This window comes from Peromyscus eremicus, chromosome 23 (assembly GCF_949786415.1).
Source record: "Peromyscus eremicus chromosome 23, PerEre_H2_v1, whole genome shotgun sequence".
NCBI lineage: Eukaryota > Metazoa > Chordata > Mammalia > Rodentia > Cricetidae > Peromyscus > Peromyscus eremicus.
In genome coordinates, this window is record NC_081438.1 from 4,343,557 (window position 1) to 4,366,473 (window position 22,917).

Genomic DNA, 22,917 nt, shown 5'->3' on the forward strand with positions numbered 1-22,917 from the left:
CTCGCACCAGGGCGGGGCACTCCCCGGGACTTGTTTCCCATTGGGTTACGAGAAGAGTAAGGCGGGGAAAAATCCCCGGCTTGTTTGACATTCCCATTGGTCTACGTCCGACCCAATCCGTAAAGGGCTCCTCAGCTCGAGCTCTCTGATTGGCTGGAGGGAAGCGCGCCCGCCTCCGTGGGGCTGTGCGCCCGGGGATGGAGAAGACAGCGAGCTGCAGCTGGGGTTTCGGCACACCTGGACGGCGGCCGTGGCAGGTGAGAGGCCTGGGCTGCGGGGCCGGGCGGCGTGGGGACCGGGGCCCCGGACACCCCAGGCCAGGCGCCCCGTTCCTCTGCCTTAGTTTCCTTGATCGGAGCGGTGGGCGACATCAGATCGCACAGTTCCCTAAGAAACGGGGGGCAGGGGGCGGGGGAGGACGGACCTCGGTGACTTAGTCTGTAGTGGGAGTTCTCGGGACGCCTTAAACGCGGGTGATTTTGCATTAGCTATAAACAGGTAAAATGCACGCGCCCGTGAATCCAGCAAAAAACACTCTGTGAGACTCGGTTTTGCAGAAGTTCGTGTTTAGATACGCAACACCCGTCGTAACAGGTCAGCCCTGCAGCCTTGTTTTTAATTGTGACAGGTTGGCTGTGGTCTCGATGTCAGGGGAGAATTCTTTTTTTTTTCCCCCAAGATTTTGTGTAAACCTCCCTTTTCCACACCATCAAACACATGGCCTTCCTCGTGATATAGGCAAGCTCTCCACTACTGAGCCATGCGCTCGGAGGCCATGCCAGTTTCTACCTTCAGTAGTGATCGCAGTAAAGGCTGGAACCGAGAACCAGCCAGTGCTGAGTAGCCACCTAGTCAAGCAGCTGTTTTGGCAGACAGACGACAGACAGACACTGCTGCTTCCCAGTCCTTTGAATCAGTCTCCAGTGTGGCCCCTATCTGAGGTGTAGGAAACAGATTCATGGCAGTTTATGTAAGGTGACATCGCTGGGGAGTGGAAGGGCTGGGGTCTGGACCCAGACGGTTTTCCTGGTCAAGCTGGCTGGCCCACAGCACTGCCTTGATACACAGTTAGTGCCGGATGGCAGTTCCCATTGTTATAATGTGCATTTTTCTTTTCTTCCTTCCTTCCTTCCTTCCTTCCTTCCTTCCTTCCTTCCTTCCTTTCTTTCTTTCTTGTTCTTCTTCTTCTCCTTTTTTTTTTCTTTTTTTTTTTCAGAGCTGAGGACTGAACCCAGGGCCTTGCGCTTGCTAGGCAAGCGCTCTACCACTGAGCTAAATCCTCAACCCCTCTTCTTCTTCTCTTTTTGAGACAGTTTCTCTACATGGTTCTGGCTGACCTGGAATTCGCTCTGTAGACCAGGCTGGCCTCGAACTCAGAGATCCACCTGCCTCTTCCTCCCGAGGGCTGGGATTAAAGGCGTAAGCCACCAAGCCCAACTTTTCTGATGTGTCTAATGAGCATCTAGGAACCTTTGTTCCTCTCTCTGTCATTCCCTTTCAGGAGTCTCAGGAGCCATGTTGTCAGAAGTCCTGCTGGTATCTGCTCCGGGGAAAATCATCCTCCATGGAGAACATGCTGTGGTCCATGGCAAGGTAAAAAGTCCGCAGAGCCCTGAAGGGCTGGGTACCACTTCTCCCTGACCCTGAATTTGAAGATAGTAAAAGAAAGGCCTGGGGGGTAGACTGAATGAATCTCTCCAGCCAGACAAACCCTTAGACTGCTAAAGGACTTCGGTATGATAGCAGAAAGATGGCGTATAAAACCTGACAGGTTGAGTGGAATTACCTAGGAAGTGAGGTTGGTAGAGGGGAAAAGGGCTTAGAGGAATGGACTCGGGGGCATCCCAGTGTGGAGGAATTGTAAAGAAGGTCCGGTAGAGGTGTTGGACACATGTCTTATGTCATTTAATCCTGAGAGCTAGCCCAAGGGTGCAGCTTTGTAGTCTTCTATTTGACAGGTCAGGAAGCTGAGGCTTAGGAAAGGGTTGGTGACTTGACCAAGCACATGATACCTTCATAATGCTGGGAATGAGCCTGAGTGGGTCTGAACCCAAAGCTTATATTTTTTTCCATTCACTCCAACTGTCACTTTATGGTTTCGTGTGTGTGTGTGTGTGTGTGTGTGTGTGTGTGTGTGTGTGTGTTTAGGAGACAACCTCAGGTGCCATTCTTCAGGAGGCACTATTTGCCTCAGATCTTGAGGCAAGCTTCTCATTGTCTTAGAGCTTGCTGGAATGGCGAGGCTAAATGGCCAGTGAACCCCAGGGACCCTCCTGTCTGCACCTCTGAAACATACGGATGCTGGTCCCTGAGCCACTGCCCTCAGGCTTACTGCTTTTGCCCTTTATTCTACAGGTAGCCCTGGCGGTGGCCTTGAACCTGAGAACATTTCTACTGCTTCGACCACAGAACAATGGGAAAGTGAGCCTCAGTTTACCGAACATTGGTATTAAGAAGGTCTGGGATGTAGCCGGGCTTCAGCTGCTGGACACAAGCTTTCTTGGTTAGTACAAAGAGGAGGAGCCAGGTGTGGTAAGAGCTTGGCCCTTGAAGAAAGCAGGGAGGTGGTAACAGGTCATTACTTCAGGCTGTCTGTGAGGGAGCCAGAGGACGGCTGTTCCAAGAGGTTTCCCTTCTGACCCTAGAAAATTGGTTTCATTCATTCATAATTTGATTTGATTGTGTTTGTGACAGAGTCTCACTCTGTAGACCAGGCTATCCTGAAACTCACAGAAATCTGCCTGTCTCTGCCTCTCAAGTGCTGGGATTAAAGGCGTGCACCGTCACACCCAGCTAGTCATTTTAAACGTGTAAAACTGTGCCCTAGATCTCTGTGGACTCTCCTGGGCAGATCATTCAGGCCCACTGTAGAGTAAACACCTTAAGCTGTTGTATTCGTTACCCTTCTTGTTGCTATGGTGTATTTGGGCGTATTTGAGCACGGTCCGTCCTGCTCCTGGCAGGAGTGTGAAGTGGTTGGTCACATTGCCTCTGCACTCAGGAAGCAGAGACAGATGATGGATGCTGGTGCACAGCTCCATTTCTCCCTGTTATTCAATCTAGAACCCTGGCCCCTGGGATGGTGCCACACTCATTTAAACCTCTCTGGAAGCACCCTCATGGATGTGCCCAGAGGTGTGTTCCCCAGGTGACTCAATCCTACCAAAGTAGTATATTCCCAGTACCTGAGAGGTGGAGGCCAGAGGATCAGGGGGTCCAGAACAGCTTCAGATGTATGGTAAGTTCAAGGCCAGTCTGGGCTGCATGAGACCACGTCAAACAAAATCAGATAAAAGAGAACAAAAGGAATGACCGTCACAGGTGTGAAAATGTGTGCATACTATATAAGCCAGTGTGTACATGTGTAGGAAAGTCTGGGGAAGAGACATCAGCTGTCAGTGATGATTAGTTCCTGGGGAAGACACTGTGACAGGAAGTAGGTCAAGAAAGCCTTCAATTTCTGCTCTTAGTGTATAGTTGTTACTGAGCATAGGGCTGGGGCAGCCCAGCCGTGGAGTGTATGCTTAGCATACGTGAGGCCCCTGGGTTTCGTCTCCAGCACCGCTGGAAATTATTTAAAAAGTCAAAGTAACTTATGTTTATTACCGGCAAATCCAATCAGTACTAATGAAGCATTGCTAAAATTCCTTCCCGGAGAAACATACACGACATCTACCCTCCTCCTAAGGTCCCAATGACAAACCCAGGCACAGTTCCACCAGCGTTCACTCTGGGGAACCAATGAGTTGATCGGGCTTCCTTACCGAGCGTAGGTCAGGGCTTACTTATTGGAGTGTGGGTGCCCCCACATAATGGCCTCACCAGAAGGAATGATGCCTCTCCTGTAGTCACACAGATGGAGCCCCCCTCCCAGCCTCTCTCCCCTAGGCCCTCCCCAAAGCCGCGTGCAGTTGGGGTGGAATTACAGCAGGCAGTAGGAAGCCACTAGATGCTCAGGCGAGGGTCCTGTGACCTCCCCACACCTCTGTGAGGGAGTGCACAGTCAACAGACCCAGCTGGGATAATCCCTTTTGCAAGGGGGTGCAGCGGAACTCCCCAAGATGGTGGTTGTCTGGCCCAGAGAGGACCGTCAGAAACAACATGAGGTGATGGACATCTCATTGCTTCAGCTCCCTGAGTAGCAACCTGGGCGTTCTGGCATCAGCTGGTCGGGATTGGTAGATTGACTGGGAAAGGGGAATTCCCTGTCTCTGAAACAGAGTCGGGCCATATCATGCTTTTCTTTCCTGGTGTCAGCACTGTCTTCCCATGCTGTTAGCCCAGGGCCCCTGTGCCGCCGCCGCTGCTGCTGCTGCTGCTGCTGCTGCTGGTAGCATGGGACTCCACGGTGACCACAGCTGTCCAGGCTAGTTCCCTTCTGTCGGCAGGGCACCTGTCCATTGCTTAGTCTGATCCCAGGGTCTTCCCTCTTCTCTGGCTCATGCCTCCTCACTGGAAATAGCATTTCTCCGCCAGCCCAGGGCAACTGAGAGCCTCCAGGGACTACTTCCGGCCTGCGCCTGAGCCCTGCCACCTGCCTGCCGCAGGAGATGGAGTAGCGAAGGCTTTGGCTTGGGCTGTAGCTCAGTAGTGGAGGGCTGGGCCTGATTCCCAGCAGAAAGAAAGAAGGTTGAGGGCTGTCTAGAGCGGTTCTTTTCTACCTGCTGGGCAGGCCTTTGAATTGGCTGGGGGGCTTTGTTCTTTATTCTGTGTATATGGGTTCCTGGCCCTACCTTTCTCCTGTGGAGGATTGCTACAGTGGTGGGAAAGGACTATATTTTTCAAGAAGTCCCCTGAGTGACTCCTGCACCCCCCTCAGCTCAGAGCCTCTGGGACTAGCTTTCCATGGCGTCAGACGGTCGGTAGGACAGAGTGTTCCCTGAGGACCAGCAAGTGCTTTTCTGAGTCAGTGTCTGAGGCAGCAACAGCCAGGCATGGTAGCTTGTGGCTGAGAACACACAGACCCACGGGCGAGTCCGGGCAAGTCTCTACAAGGGAGTGTGATCTGTCTGACGGTTGCTGTGGGGACCCAGCGGGATGAGAGGTGGATGCCGTAAGTCCGCTTCAGCAGGACACTACAGGGACTTCTTGGAGACTGGCTGGGATCTCCCTCCACAGAGTGACAGGCAGAGTGAACAGGTACTGAGCACGTGTGCCAGACCACGAGCCCCCAAAGCATGTGATACTGTTCATCTCCATTTTATGAACGTGACAGTGGGGTCTTGGAGGCTGCACCTCCGTCAGGGCTGTAGAAAGACCCACACAGGTCTCTAAACTCCAAGATTGGTCTGTCTCCATCACAGAACTCTGCAGTGCCCGGGTCTCCTCGGGTTTGGCTCTCTATGAGGTGTCATGAGTCTATTCAGCACACATGTACTGAGCCCTTAGTGGGTGCCCTGAACTTTCCTAACAGCCACGCCCCACTCTACTCCATTCCACGGGCTGACCCAAGGCTGGGCGTGATTTGTGAAGTTGAGCTGGCTAGACTTGCTCAACCTGGTGTGTGTGTGGGTGTGTGTGCGCACATGGTAAGTGAGGGCCTTATCCACATTGCCAGTCCTTTTGCTAATTGTCTTTGAGAAAGAGAGAAATAGTTGGGGATTAACTTCCTGCTACCTTTGGTTCTGAAGGCTGGAAGTAAAGCAAAGGCGTGTGCACATCTCAGACGGTTAGTTCAGCACTTGCTCCAGGTCTGGAGCCGTGCGGAGTCCCGAGTGCCTGGTCTTTATCTTTACAGTCAAGACCCACACCCAAGGCTGCCTACCCCGCAAACCTGAAGCGAACCGATACACCTGGCCGGTTGCTGGTACCCTGTGTGTCCCCATGCGGATCCCAGTGTGTCCTGTGGTTTATATTTTTGGTTGTGAGCCTAGCCTTTAACGGCTGAGCCATCTCTCCAGCCCGTCCTGTGGTTTATAAATGCTCCTGAAGCCCCCTCACCCGCCTGTTCGTTTGCCTGTGTGACAGAGCAAGGTGATGTCCCAGCACCCACCCCAGAGCAACTGGAGAAACTGAAGAAGGTGGCGGGCCTCCCCGAGGACTGTGTCAGCACCGAGGGCCTGGCAGTCCTTGCCTTTCTGTACCTGTACCTGGCCATCTCCCGGAAGCAGAGGTGTGTCATGGTCGGTAGGAGTCCACCCGTCCTCCCCTGGGAAGTGTTCTGGTTGTCACTGTTCCTGGAGAGTCCCTGTGCCTCGTGGGTAGGGACAATGGCCGTAGGCTGTCCACACAGTGGGGCAGCAGTCCAGGAGAGAGGCTCCACCTGTTTATTCCTGGGGACGCAGAGGCTCCGGAGGTAGACAACCCGTAAGCCGTTTAGCTGGTTCTTAGGCTGTAGAGCTGTGACATGCTCTACGTGTTGACCCTGTACTGCGTCCTCTGCTGCTTGAGTTCAGGAGGACAAAGGCTTTGCTGCATTCTTGTTCCTCAGGGTGGCCTCTTTGTGGTGTGGCTGGAGAGGCACATGTGTGCCTCATCTTGCTACAGTGAAGCCTGAGCCCACTTGTCTCTTTTCAGAGAGACCCGGGGAGCCGGTGCCTAGAGCTTGACAGTGCTGCTGAGACAGGGTCACATGATGCTCTGGAGGCTGTTGGCAGGCCACTTGTCCTCATTTGAGGTGATTGCCCTCTCTGAGGCTCAGCTTTCCCGTCTGTGACATGGACGCATTGACAGCACCAAGCTGTGAGGTAGTAAGGTTTAATCTGACGGAAGAGCAGAGCTCGGAGCCTGGCACACAGCCTGATGCATCGTCACTGTGACCATTAACTGTTTCCTCAGGCTGGATGTGGTAACTTAGGCCTGTGACCCAGCACTCAGGGAGACTGAGGCACGAAGACTTCTCTGAGTCGTCATGTGCGTGGGCTTCAGTGTGAGTCCTTGTCTCAAACTGTCAAACAAACGAAACACCAAGTAGGGCTAGCAATGTGGCTCTGTGCCTAGCGTGCGTGAAGCCCTAAATTCTGTCCCCAGCCCGGTATGGTGGTGCACACTGTAATCCCAGCACTGGGAGGCGGAGGCTGGGTGATCAAGCTCAGGGCCATCCTCATCTACCTGGCAACTCTCCGTCAGCCTTCACAAGACCCTCTCCAGAATGGCACGTGCTCACACGTAAACTCATTATTAATTAATAATATACAGTTTCCTCAGTAATCAACAAGGAGGATTAGGAGGATACTTAAAATGGTAACATGGCCATGGCTATGACAGGCATGCTGTATGCAGTAGCTTGGGTTTTTTTTTTTAATGTTGTTGTTTTTGAGATGTGGAGCCGTGTTTGGCCTGGGACTCACTGTGTAGACCAGGCTGGCCTGGAACTCACAGAGTTCTACCTGCCTCTGCCCCTGGGGTGATGGGGTTTAGGTGTGGCCACCACGCCTGTCACCGGTGTTATTTTTATGCAAGGGGAAAGGCAGTCAGAGCCACAGACACTGGCCCCTGCCAGGCCCTGTGCCGAGGACATGGCAGAAGTGGCCGGCACTTGTACCCGACTTGGGGATGGTCGGCTCAGGTAGCACACTCCCCTCAGTGGGTCGGGACAAAGTCTCCCACCCACGCAGGGTGGGCATGTGTACTTGGAAAAGTCACACTCCGTATTAGATGGCTACAAAGTGGGAACAGGACTTAGAAATTGCAGAACACCGTTGGGCGTCACTCAGGGAGGTCTGTGCGTGATGGTGTGACTGCTCTTTTAACTGGTTTGCAGCAGACCTGGGTCCCATATGTCAGGAGTGGTGTCTGGCGGGAGAGGCCACCTAGGAACACCTGGGTGCTGTGATGAGGCAGCTGTGGAGGCGGATGACATGTGGATCCTCAAAGTCCAGCGACAGCTCTTGGGGGTGGTTTGGGGGAAGCATCCAGTGGAAGCACTTGGTGAACTCTGGAAAGATGAATGGGAGATGATGGGTGCAAGGTCGTGGCCGACAGATGGCCAGCTGGTGCTGAGAGCCGGACCAGAAAGGAGCCCAGCTCTGCAGAGCACGGAGGATGGGGGGTTGTAGTTCACAGTGATTTAAGTCTGGCCCCTGTTTCCTGGTTGTCTGAGTCACTTCAGCTGCTGCTGTCCAGCGGGGATGCTGTCCCACCCAACCGTGGTCCAGGTGCTCGGCCAGTCCCTCCCCCAATGCCCACTCCTGGCCACAAGTTCCCGTACACTTCACAGCCTTCCAGGGAGTCACGCTTTGTGCCTGGTGTCTTTCAGGGCACTCCCGAGCCTGGACATTGTGGTGTGGTCGGAACTGCCCACCGGGGCAGGCTTGGGCTCCAGCGCCGCCTACTCGGTGTGTGTGGTGGCTGCCCTCCTGACTGCCTGCGAGGAGGTCACCAACCCGCTCAAGGACAGGGGTGCCGTCAGCAGGTAAAGTCTGTCTTCGCATTGTCCTGTCTGTGATGAAGCAGTGGGTAGCACTATGGCGTGGAACACTGTTGTACCTATCTGAACCTTAGTTCCCCCCGCGTGGAAGGGGATAACCTGCCTTTCCTATAGGATTTTAAAAATCTGTCTCTGCCCCTCTCTCTGTCTGTCTCTCTGTCTCCCTGCCTTCTGTGTGTGCGTGCGTGCGTGCGTGTGTGTGTGTAAAAAAATCTGTCTCTGCCCCTCTCTCTGTCTGTCTCTCTGTCTCCCTGCCTTCTGTGTGTGCGTGCGTGCGTGCGTGTGTGTGTGTAAAAAAATCTGTCTCTGCCCCTCTCTCTGTCTGTCTCTCTGTCTCCCTGCCTTCTGTGTGTGCGTGCGTGCGTGCGTGTGTGTGTGTAAAAAAATCTGTCTCTGCCCCTCTCTCTGTCTGTCTCTCTGTCTCCCTGCCTTCTGTGTGTGCGTGTGCATGCGTGCGTGCGTGCGTGCGTGCGTGCGTGCGTGCGTGTGTGTGTGTGTGTGTGTGTGTAGGTCAGGGTAATCTTGGGTGTCGGTCCTTGCTTTTACCTGGGGAGATAGGTCTCTTGTTCACCACTGGGTACAACAGCCTGGCTGGTCTGAGCTTGCAGTCTCCTGCTCCATCTCCCCACAGCAGTGCTGGATTACAGGTGTGTGTCACCTCCAGCTTTACACGAGATCTGGGTCAGCGCGGATCTCTCCCCTCTCGTCCCTCCCTCCCTCCCTTCCTTTTTCTTTCTTAATTTATGAAAGTGTCTTGCTATGTAGCCCAGGTTGGTCTCTAACTCACAATCCTCCTGCCTCAGCCTTCCAGATGCTGGGGTTACAGGTGTGCACCACCGCACCTGGCCAGTTCATCTTTAATCACCACCCACACTACTGTGTGAGGTGCAGATCTGTGATCTTCACAGGACACATGAGAGAAAAACGCAGAGGCAGCAGCTGCCTCAGCCAGAGGTTGGGCCAGGTTTCAAATGCGCACAGGAGCTGTGGTCCCAGGAGCTTGTTTGAGGCCACTGTCCCCCAGGCATCCTACGACAGTGGTGTGTTCTTCCGTCTCACGGCGTCTCTGTGAAGGGGATGCTGCTGTGTCTGTTTCCGCGGATGAGAGACGTGAAGGTGTACCTGGAGGAATTGAGTAGCAGATGGCGGCCCACCGGCCCACAGGGCCCCACACAGCTCTACAAGGAGCCGCACTGAGCAGGGGAGAGGGTGGGCTGCTCTTCCAAGGTCCCGCTCGTGTTTTGATCTGGTCACGTGCTGGCACTAAGCCCGCCCACCAGCCTGCTCCACAGGAGGCTCCTCTGCTTTCAGGAGGCCCAGAGGTGACTGGTACCTACCAGAGTCACAGTGGTGGTGTCTTTGTTTGCTCTGAGGCAGGGTCTCAGGGTGTGAGGCTGGCCTCACACTGTTTCTCTTGCTGCCTCGTGTCCCGAGTGCACAGTTGCCGGAGCGTGCCACCATGGACACTTCCTTCCCCAGCTGGCTGTGCTGCTGAGCCACACCTACAGACCACAGCTACAGTGGTCACCCAGGAAGCAGTAGCCTCACCTCTGTGTGCCCTTCCCACTGGCACTTGAGCAGAGGTTGTTACCACACGTCCCATGTAGACACAAGGCCTGCCTCCAGCTGTATAGGACGAGGGCCGGAAGAGAACATTCTATCCCCAAGGAGAGTGGGACTCAGAGAGGTTAGGTAACAGGTCCAGAGTCACTCAGCTAGTGAGAACACAACATGCCCGGAAACAAGCCCGGGCCCCTGCTGCTGCACGGCTAAGCCAAACCCCAGGCCTCTCCCGCCGCGCTGTGTGGGTTTCAGAGGGGGAAACAAGCCTGGGCATCATCTTGAGCTGAGAGGGCAACTCTTCCGTTCCTCCTGAGTTCCAGTGCTCAATCATGTCAGCCCTGGGCTAGCCTGTGCTAGCAGCAGCTGCACCCGCAGCCTCTCCCCTCGGCTGTCCAGAGCGGCCCCAGACGCTAACTCTCTGTGTGCCCAGGTGGCCCGAGGAGGACCTGGAGTCGATTAACAAGTGGGCCTACAAGGGAGAGAGAGTGATCCACGGGAACCCCTCGGGCGTGGACAACGCTGTCAGTACCTGGGGTAAGTGTGTTTGCCTCCTCGGCCTTCCTGGGAGTCACGTTACGTGGGTAAGTGCCCCGGCTCTCGGCTTGGGGTGAGTCCCTGAGGCCTCTAAGAAAAGAGCGTGTTCCTATTCAAGGGCAAGATCTCAGGGCTCTGCCTCTCTGAAGGGTGGGCTCAGGCCCTGGGAAACGGTAAACCCCACTGATCTCTGCCAGGGAGTCACAGGGAACTGTTGCTAAGGAGTTGGCAAACCACGCAAGCAGCGTTCCGTCCCGACAGGACGCTTGCTCACAGGCCTAGCCACCGAGCCCTGGGCCGTAGCCTCGCCTACGTGCAATGGCTGAGGAAGCCTGGCAGCTCAGAAGGCCAAGGTCCCGAGGGCCTTAATACCCTTTGGGTCCTCCACAGCTGAAGCTGGAATGGATGGGTGCGTCATTCAGCCTGGCATGTCACGAGGCCACCCTGACCTCCCGCTGTCCCAGAATGCAAATCTGGCCTTCCCCATGATGATAGCTGCTGTCCCTCTCTCTAGGAGGAGCCCTGCGCTACCAGCAAGGGAAGATGTCGTCTTTGAAGAGGTAACTCGGGCTTCGCGGCCATGCCTAGCACAGCTCCTCCACGTATCCAGTAAGACACTGTGCCTTTGTGAGGTTGTGAGGGGCAGGCGTCCTTGTGTCCCCTCCTGCTGTGGCCGGGTGTCACAGTGTGAGGCCCGGGGCACAGCGAGGCCCGCCTAGTCGCTGCTTTTCCTCCTCCTTGCCAGCTCTTTGTTGTGGTTAAAGGTGGCTGTCCCGTGCCCTTGAAGCGCAGCTGGTCCCCAGACCCTGGCTGTCTGTCTGTCCATTCATTCGGTTCACAGTAGGCGCTGCCTTCCTTCTCCAGGAACATGGGCAAACCTCTCAGGCTGTTTCTAGGAGCTCTTGCTGGGAGTGAGGGTGGGGCTGGGTTGGGGTTTGACAGATCAGGATGGAAGCCACCACAGGACAAAGAGGGGTGTGTGGTGGAGGCCAGCAAGGCTGAGGCGGGCTGGAGCCCGCAGCGGGAGGCTTGGGCAAGGCTCTGAGCAGAGGGCCTGGCAGCTCGCGGCCGGCTTTGCGTGGCTGTGCCCCACCTGGTCACCTGTGCAGACCGGGAAGACTGGGGACAGGGATTAGATCATGGCAAGTAGGAGCCCCTTGGGGCCAAGGTGGCCTGTGTGGTGGTTTATGTGCTGGGGAGTCACTAGCGCTGTCTTGCTGTCCTCACCCATGGTGGTTGTCACAGATAGGCACCAGGTCCTGGCACACTGCCCTAGCCAGCTGAGTCACTCCGTTAGTGGCTCATGGTGCCACACGGCTCTCCAGCCTTACCTGTGCCTGTGGAGACTTCCTTTTCCAGCTTGGGCCTTCTGCAACTCTGCACAGCGGCTTCTCAGCCTTGCTTCCATCAGTATTAGGCTGTCTGTCTGTCTGTACCTCACAGGGTGTTCAGCAGCATGCCAGGCCTCTACACATTAGATGCCCGTAGCACCCCTCAGCTGTGATGATCAACAGTGTTCCTCAGTGGAAGCTGGTCAGATGGGGTTCCCGAGGGCCTCGGCTGAGGTAGCGCCAGGACAGAGGCCAGAATGATTAGGAGTCATGCAGCTGTGAGGGGGGAGCAGCCTCGGGAAGAGTGGATGCAAGTGCAAAGGTCCTGTGGCTGGTGTGGAGCAGCAACAGGGAGGCCAGGGTGACCGGGTGACGTGTGCACCGGGGAAGGAAAGAGATGGGGGACATGGAGTCAGGGGAGGCCAGGCCCAGATCACACGGGTCCTTCCAGAGCAGAGCCCTGAGTGGTGACCCTGGCCAGGATAGGTTTTGTGGAGGCTGCCTTTAGCAGAGAATGTGGGTGAGGATGAAGATGTCATTCCTCCTTCATCCTACAGCTGGCCTGACGGGGGGGCCTTCTCCCCCGAACCACACATGGTGCCATTCCATACAAAGTGCCTTGTTTGTGGCGTGGCTGCAGGCCCAGCCTCCCTGGACACTGCCTTTTTTGAGTGACAGGCAGTCTAAAGGGGAAGGAGAGACCGCTCATCTTAGGAGGTTTAGAAGAGGCACGTGCCGGCCGTCCTTGGGCCGGAGTCGTTTCCTGGGCTTCTGGGCAGGGAGACGGGGCCGGCGGCCTCTCCACCTCAGCTGGATCTTACAGTCCGAACTGCAAAGAGGGAGAATAAAGGTGTGGGTCCCACGGCTCCCAGCTGTCTCGCAGGGGCGCGTGCAGGTTCTCCGCCTCCATCCCCACCACAGCTCTCTGAAGGGCAGAGTGCGTGGCAAGCAAGAGCCGCCGGTTCCTCCAGAGGCGCTCGCACAAGGACAGTCGGGACCGGTCAGCTTCCTTCGGGCCATGCTGGGGAGTCTGCCCACTGCAGCCTCGGGGCTGCCCCCTTCTCTACAGCAGCCGGGGCTTGGCTCCTGTGGCCACGGCAGGGTTCCTGCCTGGATTGCAGCTCTGGGCGCTGTAGAATGGGATCATGGGTGGGTGGGGGATGGCTGACCTCTGCAGCCCTGCCTGCTTGCTCTCTCCCACGGGGACCACCACAGACGCATGACAGATGAACAAGCACCCCTAAGCTAGAAATCCCAACTCAGACATGGTGCCCAAAGTTTTTGGATTGCAGAGCACTTCAGGTTTAGACTAAGGACCGTCAGCGAGTGACAGCATGCAGACGGTCCTGAGTCCCCAGAACCTGGAGATCTGGAGCATGTCTGCAGAGGGGTGTTAGCGTCTCTCCTTGTGCCTCCCCCCTCTGCTTCAGCCCCACCTTTCAGCTTCAAGGTTGGGCACCCCCGACCCCCCGACCCTCCGACCCTCCCTGCACTCTGCCATAGCTACTTTGAACTTATAACCCAATGAGGGGTCATGACCTCCAGGCTCAGCATATGCTTCTCCGCCCCCACCTTTGCCCTAGTGGTCTTTCTCCCTTCTCAGTCCTTTTACCTCATGATGGTGAAGCCTTGGAGGACCTCTCTCCTCCCCTCTCTGCCTGCTAGTCCCTAGACCAAGCTGGCCCCCCCCCCCCCCCCCCCCCCCCCCCGCGTGCTCTCCTTGTGACGGACCATCCTGGGCCTGCACTTCTGTCCCAGGATGGGGTGGAGTCCTGGGCCTGGCTCCTCCATCCTGCCTTTTTCTCTCACCGCAGGCTCCCCGCCCTGCAGATCCTGCTCACTAACACCAAGGTCCCACGAAGTACCAAGGCCCTCGTGGCCGGCGTCAGAAGCAGGCTAGTCAAGGTGCTCCTGGATGGAGGGGTGCTGTGGGTGTTGGGGACAGGGAAGTCTCGGGAGGCGGTGTGAACGGAAAGGAAGGTGCCGACTGTGGTCACTGCCAGGCCAGAGTCCGGGAGAGACTTTTGGAACCGGCCCGCCCCTTTAGTCACACTGGCTTTGTGGCAAGGATTCCCCATGCAGATGTCAGGGCAGCTGCAGGACAAAGGCCAGGCCAGAGGAGATTCCCCGTGGGCTGGTGTAGACGGCGGGCGCCCCACTGCAACAGCAGGGCCCTCCCCTATCCTTAGACCTCATGTCCTGCCCTTCCTTCTCTACAGTTCCCTGAGATCGTGGCCCCGATCCTGACCTCCATTGACGCCATATCGCTGGAGTGTGAGCGCGTGCTGGGGGAGATGGTGGCAGCCCCGGCCCCGGAACAGTACCTTGTTCTAGAAGTAAGCCCGCCCCTGGCCAGCTCCTCACCCCGCTGCCCTGTCGGCCCAGACCTGGGCCCTGAGCATGTGTGTGCCCATGTGAACAAGCATGTCTTACCTGGAAGCCTGGCCCTGAGGCCCTGTGGGCAGGTGTGGGTCACAAGGTTGAGAAATAGCCCACACGGGCAGACACTTCATCTTGCGGACCCCCATTCCCTATTCGTCCTGGGGAGATGCCTACCTTCCCGGTTCCGCTCTGTGCTGGCTACGGGTGTCCACTCAGCAGCCACCTGCCGCTTCTGATCCAGCGGGTTCTGAAGTTGCTCTGGGGTCCTCTAACTGTGGCCCGCACCATTCATGTGATTCACCGTCAGCCTCTGAGCAGGCCAGTGTCTGAATTCTCTTTCATGCACTGCCTGCTGGTGGCCCCACTGGGGTGTCACAAGCTTGTTACAGTTCCAGGGTCTCCTGTTCCCAGTGCCCATGTGCCACCAGCTCAGAGAGCCAAAGGCTCCCTCTCAGACACGGTCCATCTGGTCTGGTAAATTAGGCTGATGGTAAAGTGCCATCTGGCCTCCCTTAGAGTACAAGGGGACCCAGCAGCCCCGGCTGAAGCAGCCAGGCAGCAGCAGTCATATGAATGTGCAGGCAGGGTCCCCTCCAGATGGCCCGGCATGCTCCTGCTCTGCTTGGCTTTTAGTGCTGTCCTAAATACCTGCTGCAGTCTCTGTCCATCCTGGCATTCCAGTGTGCAGCCTCTCAGGGAAACGTCGCTCTTGCTCCTTACAGCTACCTGTGTCTCCATTTTACAGGACTAAAAGCTGAGGTCCAAAATGGTGACTTCCTCCTGTGTGATCCAGCTAGCGGGTGGCAGAACCAGGACCCAAACTAATGCCTGTGGATGCCTCCACTCAGCAGATTTTGTATATTTTTACTTTTTGAGACAGGGTCACACTGTGTAGCCCCGTCTGGCCTGGAATTCACTATGCAGACCGGGATAGCCTCAGACTCAGAGATCCTCCTTCATTGTGCACCATCCCACCCGGAACCACTCAGAGCTTTACTGAGCACCTACTGTGCGCTGGGCACAAGGCCTCCGTGTAATCTGGAGCCTCTCTCCTCATTTCCCAGGCTCCCTCCTGCCGTCCCAAACCCTGCTTCCCCAGCTCTTGTTTCCTTCCGTGCTCAGGATCGCAGACCTGAGCGGGAAAGAAACAAAGACAGAGGACTGCTCGCGAGTGCACTGTCGAGCCCCGAGACTGCCGGGGAGCAGCACACTGATTACACAGCGTGGGTATTTTTGGCGCCACGGCCGCTGAAGTGCACAGCTCCGTTCTCGGGCAGCTCTGCACATGAACCAGCGAGCTGTTCTCTCCTGTCACAGGCTGTCATCTGATCCTTGACAGACTTTGGATCAGAATGTGACAGGTGTCTGGAACCTGCCTTGACAACATGACACCTGGAGCTCAGGCACAAGGAGGCCCCACAAGTCTTCTCCGCACGCAGCCCACGGGGCTCGTGAAAGGCACCCGGGACTGCCACCAGGCCACACTGCCCTGTCTGCCCGTTTGTCAGAAGGCTGGGAAGTGGGGCGGGCCTGAGGGAAGAGCACCTGGCAGACCCTGGCGAAGCCGCCTCGGTGCTGGTCGGCCCTCAGCACACAAGCATCCTGAGCCCCGCGCTCAGAGTGGAGCACTGCACAGCACAAGCCACACAAGCTCCCCTGAGCAAGAGGAGGCGTCTGAAATGCCAAGGGCGTTCTTGCGAGCAGAAGCGCTTCCAGCACGGACTCAGTACCTACTAGATGGGTGGTCCCTGACAGGTTTTTTGCCCGCAGCCCTCAGTGTCCCTCCTCTTTTATGAAGAGGGATGGTGGTAACACACACTGATAGCCGAATGTTTGCACAGTCTGGGCATTGTGCAAAGTCCTTCCCTTCACACAGCCAGGAGGCGGGCAGACCTCACACCATCTGTTTCCATGGGAGAAACTCTAGCGAAGCACCCCGCCTAAGGGCTGCGAAGGGCAGAGCCCAGCCTCACCCCTGCCTGCCCGAGTCTCGGGTCCAGAGGGGAGCGCAGAACCTGGCCGGGTGTGCCTCCCCAGTGCACAGTCTGCACCCAGCATCCACTAAAGGCAAACAGTGGCTGCCTTTAGCATGTTATCCGCATGCTCCTTTTGGTTGGCAAGCAGCAATTTTATTGCACATAATTGGAGAAACCTCGACCAATATTTAGCTCTTTCCTCACTCCTGACCTTGCTGGAGTGGCAACTTGGTTCTTATTCTGACAGCCAGCCCAGGAGGCAGCGGTAGGGTGGCATATTGTTTGAGACGTTTTCCCTCGCAAATGGCAAACGTGTCCCCACTAGCCTTTAGCGGGGAAAGGAACTGTCTCCTAAGTGAGGGACCCATGGTAATGGCTTCAGGCGTAGCTTGATCCAGAGACTGAAGCCAGGTGGTTTGGAATCTGTCATGTGATCTCTGGTCGCGTGGCAGGTGGACAGATTAGGTGGCCAGTGTCAGAAGTCAGCTAGTTTTAGCCATTCCAGAGACGGGGACCCGCTCTCTGTTTGGCCAGCTTAGATTATGTGTCTGCCCCATATAGTCCAGGGGCCGGGCTCGCACTGGCCTCCATGGCGGGAGGATGAACTTGGTTCTAGTCATCCAAGTCCCACATAGAGAGCATGAGCTATCCCACATCAGCAGCTGCCGGCTGGGCAGGAGACATGGGCTGGGACAGAGGGTTTCCCGCAGGTGGATCAGGCAGGAACAGATGGCACCTTTTCCAGGAGCTGATGGACATGAACCAACACCACCTGAATGCCCTCGGCGTGGGCCACGCCTCCCTGGACCAGCTCTGCCAGGTCACAGCAGCACACGGACTCCACAGCAAGCTGACGGGTGCCGGTGGCGGCGGCTGCGGCATCACCCTCCTGAAGCCAGGTACGGGGTTGGGAGACGGCTGCGAAGGTGGACTGTGGTGCAAGATCCGCTGGAGAACTCCCTAGAAAGGGAGACTGGAGCTCTGCTTTGTGACCGTGGGCAGGTTAATTAACCTCTCTGTGCCTTTGTTTCCCCTGGGAAAACAGGGATGACCGCGGGTGGGCTGTGGGACTATCGCTCCTGCTCAGGGAGGAGCGTGTGGCTGGAAAGCTCATGTGCTCCAGGCCGCTCCGCCACCTCCTTCCGCAAGCTTCAGACACAGCCAGGGTGGGCTCCCACCCCCTAGCTCCCACCCCACCCTTGTTCACTGGGAAACGGGTGAGGTTGACCTAGTGGCTGGGTGAAATGGCTGTGCTCAGTAGCCTTCGGGGAAAAGACCCAGGAATAGACTCGGGAAGGGAGCCCCAGGCCAGTCCAGAGTGCAGGAATTCCTGCTGCAGGCGTACCGTAAGCATCCAGGGATACCACCTGCCTCCACCCACTCTGGCCTGCTTGCCCTCCTCATCATCATCCCTCTGTTTCCTCACTTTTACAACCCACCAGGGTTCCCAAAGCCCCTTGCTCTTGGTAGTGGCATCTGGCTGCAAGGAGTGTGTGGGGCCTCCCTCTAGGAAGTCCTGAGTGGTAGCTACTGGTCCAGGGCCAATGTTGATCATGAGAGAATGCTTTAAGAGCATGCCCAGTCTACCAGGTACTGGCCAGGCCCTCGAGTGGGAGTGTGGCCAGCGTCAGCCCCGTTCCCAGATAGGGAAACTGAGGCCCGTATGGGGATTAAGCCTGAAGCCACATGGCCAGCTGATGCATGGCAAGGCTGGGTCCAGGTGATTAGAGTCCATGAGGAAGATGTGGACTTGGCACATGGCCCACAGGAGATACAGGGAGCCTCTGATGCTGCAAGATGCACAGCAGGAGGGCCCCATCCCAGGGGTGGGAGTGTCTGCTGAGCACCATCCACCAGGGCTGACTGCCTTCCCTCTCCAGGTCTAGAGCGGGCCAACGTGGAGGCTGCCAAGCAGGCCCTGACTGGCTGCGGGTTTGACTGCTGGGAGACCAGCATTGGAGCACCGGGGGTCTCCATGCACTCAGCTGCCTCCATAGACGACCCTGTCCGACAGGCCCTGGGCCTCTGAGGTGACGCAACACTTCGGTCCTGCCGAGAAGCCTCTCTCTGGAGTATTCTGGGGCTGGAGTTGGCCTCTGTGCTGGTCAGTGACACCTTTCCTGTGGGCAGCGCCTTCTAGACTCTGAGAGGTGCCACCTCGGTGCCCCGTCCGTACGCTGGCATTTCTGGAGCCGGACAGGCATCAGCTGTGGGGTCTCCTGAGATGGCAGGCTGATACAGGCCTTCGCCTTGGAGCCCTCGTGGGTACATCTGCCTCCCTCACACCCTGTGGCTCTGAGCCATGTGCCCTTCCGTCCAGCCATTCCAAGGCTCCTTAGGAACTGGCTGGCCGGTGGTTTCTGTCTGCCGTCCCCTCCCAGGGATCACCAGCTGGGGCAAGGCATGCTGACTGTTCTGTCTCTATGTGGACTTGTGGGAAAGGTGCCCATGAGGGAAATAAAGAGATTACACAGGCAGACGCTCAGGGCCTGTGGGAAGAAGGCAGGGCTGGTGTACTCTGCTCGGACCTCATCCTTCCTTCTCCAGTGCGCCCTTCCTCTCTCTGGGAGTTCTGGGGCTGAAGGAAACAAGACTCCTGTCACTCTGCTGTGTAGCTTGGAGAGGGAGTTTCCCCAGGTAGCACTTGCTGAATAAGGACAAGGACATATCTGCCTCAGTCACAGCACAGAGAGAGCAGGTCTACATTGAGTGTGCACCAGTGCACACAGCTCTGAAGCCTTGGGAATGGACTTAAGGCCTAAGACATCCCTTGCTTCTTTTTGTTTGGTTTTCCGAGACAGGGTTTCTCTGTGTAGCTTTGGAGCCTGTCCTGGAACTCACTCTGTAGCCCAGGCTGGCCTCAAACTCACAGAGATCCGTCAGCCTCTGCCTCCTTAGTCCTGGGATTAAAGGCGTGTGCCACCACCGCCCATCCCATCCCTCTCTTCTGATGTCAGCTGGCTAGATGGAGGGAACGCCCTGGATGGCAGGGTCCACCAAAGCCTGGTACACCAGCGCCTCACCCACAGAACCCCTGGGAGCCGGGGGCCACGGTAAAGATGGCCTGGGCTTAGTTTGCTTCACGTGACTTGGTGTGTGGTGTGTGTTTGCCCTCAGCCGCTAGGGGGCAGCTGATGCCTTTCCCAGCACCCTCGAGAGGAGGGCAGGTGGGAGCTGGGCGGGCGATGGGGGGTGGGGGTGTACACCAGCAGGAGGTCACTGCCAGCGGACTTGGCAGGTCTGTGCCCCTGCCCTTCAGAAACAAGTAATGCATGAAGCGATAATATTCACCTGAGCACTCGTGGGCCATCCCGTGCCCAACTTCACAACACGGTCAGCAATCTCACCCTCGTTTAACAAATCAAGAAGCTCAGAGATGTTGGGTAATTGTCCAAAGCCACAAAGCTGATAAGTCCCAGAGGCCATTTGGTCCCGTAGCCGGCCATCAACCTGCCCTGCCCTGGCCCCGCTCCCCCTCAGGCTGGCTGCCATTGTAACCACCTGTAGCATGAAGGCTGAAATGTTTTCACCACCATGCGGTTTGAGTGAGCCGCTGGGACTGCCACATGGGACGGTCCTGCGGTCCCGTGGGGAGAGGTGACACATCCGTGGCAGCTATAGTGCCGAGCAGGATTATCAGACTGAGATCCGTGAGCCTTCATGCTCCCTGGGGGCTGGGTGTCAGCAGCCCATGCTGACATGATGCCCTGGCCCTCGGGAAGCAGCCACCTGTGTCCTGGCCAGCATAGCCACTTACCTTAGCTGCTGTGTGGCCTCCCTCTACTCCCATGCCACCGTACACAGCCTCCTGTGTATAGGCCTTTGCAGCCACGACTGCTCTTATTGATCATGCAGTGGATCACTCTGTCATTCACAGTCACCCCTAAGCTTCCAGAAGACCCAGGAGTGCTGTCCCCTGTCTGCCTTGGACATTCTGCCTTTGCTGGTCTGGGTGGGACTCTATCACTAAAGGCTTTATCTTTTTTTCACACTTATGTGTGTGTGCTACAGTGTGGGTGTGCTACAGTGTGGGTGTGCTACAGTGTGTGTGTGCTACAGTGTGGGTGTGCTACAGCAAAAGACAGCTTGCATGAGTCTGTTCTCTCCCACTACGTGAGTTCTGCGGATTGAACCAAGGCCATGGACTTGGCAGTTAGTGCCTTTACCAGCTGAGCCATCTTGCCAGCCGCTGGTAGCTTTCAAAGCTCCTGGGTAATTCCAGTGAACACTCAGGCCCGAAGTCACAAAACCAGAGGACCACAAGGTCACCTCTGGCATGCCAACCTGGTGGCTGAGCCCAGCTCTGGCAGGCTCCATTCCAGCTCTGCTACCCTCGGGCCATGTGGCCTTGGGCCAAGTCACCCTTGGAGGTGCTCTCTTAGTGACGTGAACGGAATCACCTTTACAGAGATCATGTGAAGACCAGGAGAGGACACGCAGCAAGTGTTCGGCACGGTGCTGGTTACACCGTGAGCACTCACTGAATGTTCACTGAGGTCTTGTGCTGAGTGATGATGGTAAAGTGTTTCCCAGAAACCTCAGCGGTGTTCGGTGCCGGTTAAAACCCCAGCCTTGCTGGTCAGAGACACTCCTCTCCGTTCACTGTTGGAAGACTTGTTAGTGCCACCCAGCTTCGCCCCCCCCCCCCCCCGGCTTCGCTACTCAGAGCCGACACAGCTTGGCACCCTCTGCCAGGCACAGGACAGCGTCTCTGCCACCCTCCCGTGCACAACAGGATCTCAGGTGGGGAGGCAGGCTGCAGGTGATGTTCTTTCTCAGTAAAGCTTCATGCTCCCCATGGCCAGCGTGTGGGGCAGGCTCCGGCTGGTGTGCCAACCTCCATGGGCTTGGCTTTGCCCTCTGGTTTTGTCCTTGTGGGTCAGGCACCTCACTCCACATCTTGCACGCAGCAGTCACTCCTTGCCTGGCCGCCTGGCTCCTGGCTCATTCTGGACGGGGCTTCTCAACCGCAGCTGCCATCTTGCTGTGAGGAGTGGAGAGCAACTTCTGCAGCCAGAGCCAGAGATGTTTTCACACTTTTCACACTTTTCACGTAACAGTGAGCCTGGCAATGCTCGACTTTCATTCCAGCACGTGAGAGGCAGAGGCAGGAGGATCTCTCTGAGTTTGAGGCCAGCATGATCTACATAGGAAGTTCCAGACTAGCCAGGACTATATAGTGAGAGCCCTCCCCCCTCTCTCCCTCTCTCTCCTCCTCCCTTCCTTTCTCCCTCCCTCCCTCTCAAAAACATTTTCAGTCACATGAATTCACTGTGATGAACATGAGTAAGAAAATCAAATTACGGTCTCAAACCACACAGAGTGTGACTACCTTCCACCTCTCTCAGGCACGAGCATGCCTTGGTTACCTGCTGACTTGGCACAGAGTCACCATTCTGTGCCAATAGATATTGATCTCCGGTGCCCAGGCCATAGGCACATTTCCCCCAATTTGCTCCCAAGTGTATTCCGGCCCTTTCCTTCCAGAGCCCAGGCAATCCGGCTTGTCATGCAGCCCAGCTCAGCCACTTCGTCTCAGGCCTTGTTGCTTCTGGAGTCTAAGATCCCCTCTGGCTGACACAGAGAACGGAGGGGTGGAGCTGCTGGAGGACATATGTATTCTCTCTGCAATAAACCTGGAGCGGCCACCCCACCTCCAAGGGAAGCCTGACACCAGGTTGAAGGAGCCCACACACACGCTCAGTGTGTCTTTTCCAAACAAATGCACAAGTGTGGCTGTCCCCGGTGTCAACGGAGAGATGTGTGAGTTGCTGGTCATCAGAGTCCCATAGTGTCAGCTTAGCGGAACTCCTGGAGGTATTGATGAGGAAACCAAGTTCAGAGAGTATAAGAGACCTGCGAAGGTCACACGGGGAGCTGCCTCATGTTCCTCCGTCACGTTTTCCACAGCTGGGATGCTATGCACAAGACCATCCCGGCCTCACCTCTGCACACCCTGCCTAGCCTGGCGCAGGGAATCTGCTCTAGCTCTCTCTGTCCTGGGTCTGTTTTCCCACATGCAAAATGCCAGGTGGTGTGCTCAACATCTTGGTTGTCATCGGGTTGAACGGTTGCAGGGTTACAGTCCCTTGTCTGAAGTCCACAGCCATCCACAGAAGTGCAGTACAGGATTTCTAGTGGTATGCGGAAGGTGTGCAGGGCCTCACCGAGCAGGGAGAAGACCACAAGACCGACCGACTGCATTGACCAACCAGTGTTGGATTTGCTGACACACGACCTTGGGCGTCGAGCTGCTGGGTACAGGGCATCTTGGGTAGTGGCAGAATGAGTCTTCCATTTTACAGAGAGGCAGCCGGACAGGTGTGCCCTCAGACAGGCTTGGATCTGAGCCCTGCCAGCCTGCCTGGTGCTGACCAGAGCCTGTTTCTGGACTAGAGACAGCTGTGCCGGGCCCTCGTCATGCTGCCTGAGACTCCTGAGGCCTGGAGCCCCTGGCTGAGACATCCAGTCAAACCTGAGTTTTCTGTCTCATTTATTTCTGCTCGCCAGAGCCCCATGTGATGAATGAGATCGCAGATAAAGGGGGATGGGCCCTGCCTCCAGCGGCTGGATCCTCTTGGGGCCCTGCGAAGGGGTCACAGGCTTCCCTCTCCTCCCAGCCCCTCCCCAGCTCCCTCCTTGCATAAGGAAGGGATGGGAGGCCTGAGTGCATCAGTTAATAGGGCCATCTCACGCGCCCCAGGGATGAGGTATGTGCCAAGTGAGCCTGTTCGGGGGCATGCTCTGCCTGCCCCTCATGCCC

At 56.6% G+C, this 22,917-nt stretch overlaps 1 protein-coding gene across 1 annotated transcript; it reads left to right on the forward strand.

Moving 5' to 3' along the window:
- The first annotated feature begins 223 nt into the window (after positions 1–223).
- Positions 224–18,425, forward strand: Mvk (mevalonate kinase). The gene is made up of 11 exons (XM_059249405.1): positions 224–257; positions 1,502–1,593; positions 2,356–2,503; positions 5,968–6,112; positions 8,198–8,353; positions 10,362–10,465; positions 10,980–11,025; positions 13,611–13,701; positions 14,016–14,132; positions 16,900–17,053; positions 18,035–18,425. Exons 2-11 carry the CDS (start codon positions 1,516–1,518, stop codon positions 18,181–18,183), a joined length of 1,188 nt encoding a protein of 395 aa, XP_059105388.1. The 5' UTR covers positions 224–257; positions 1,502–1,515; the 3' UTR covers positions 18,184–18,425.
- Positions 18,426–22,917: the final 4,492 nt, after the last annotated feature.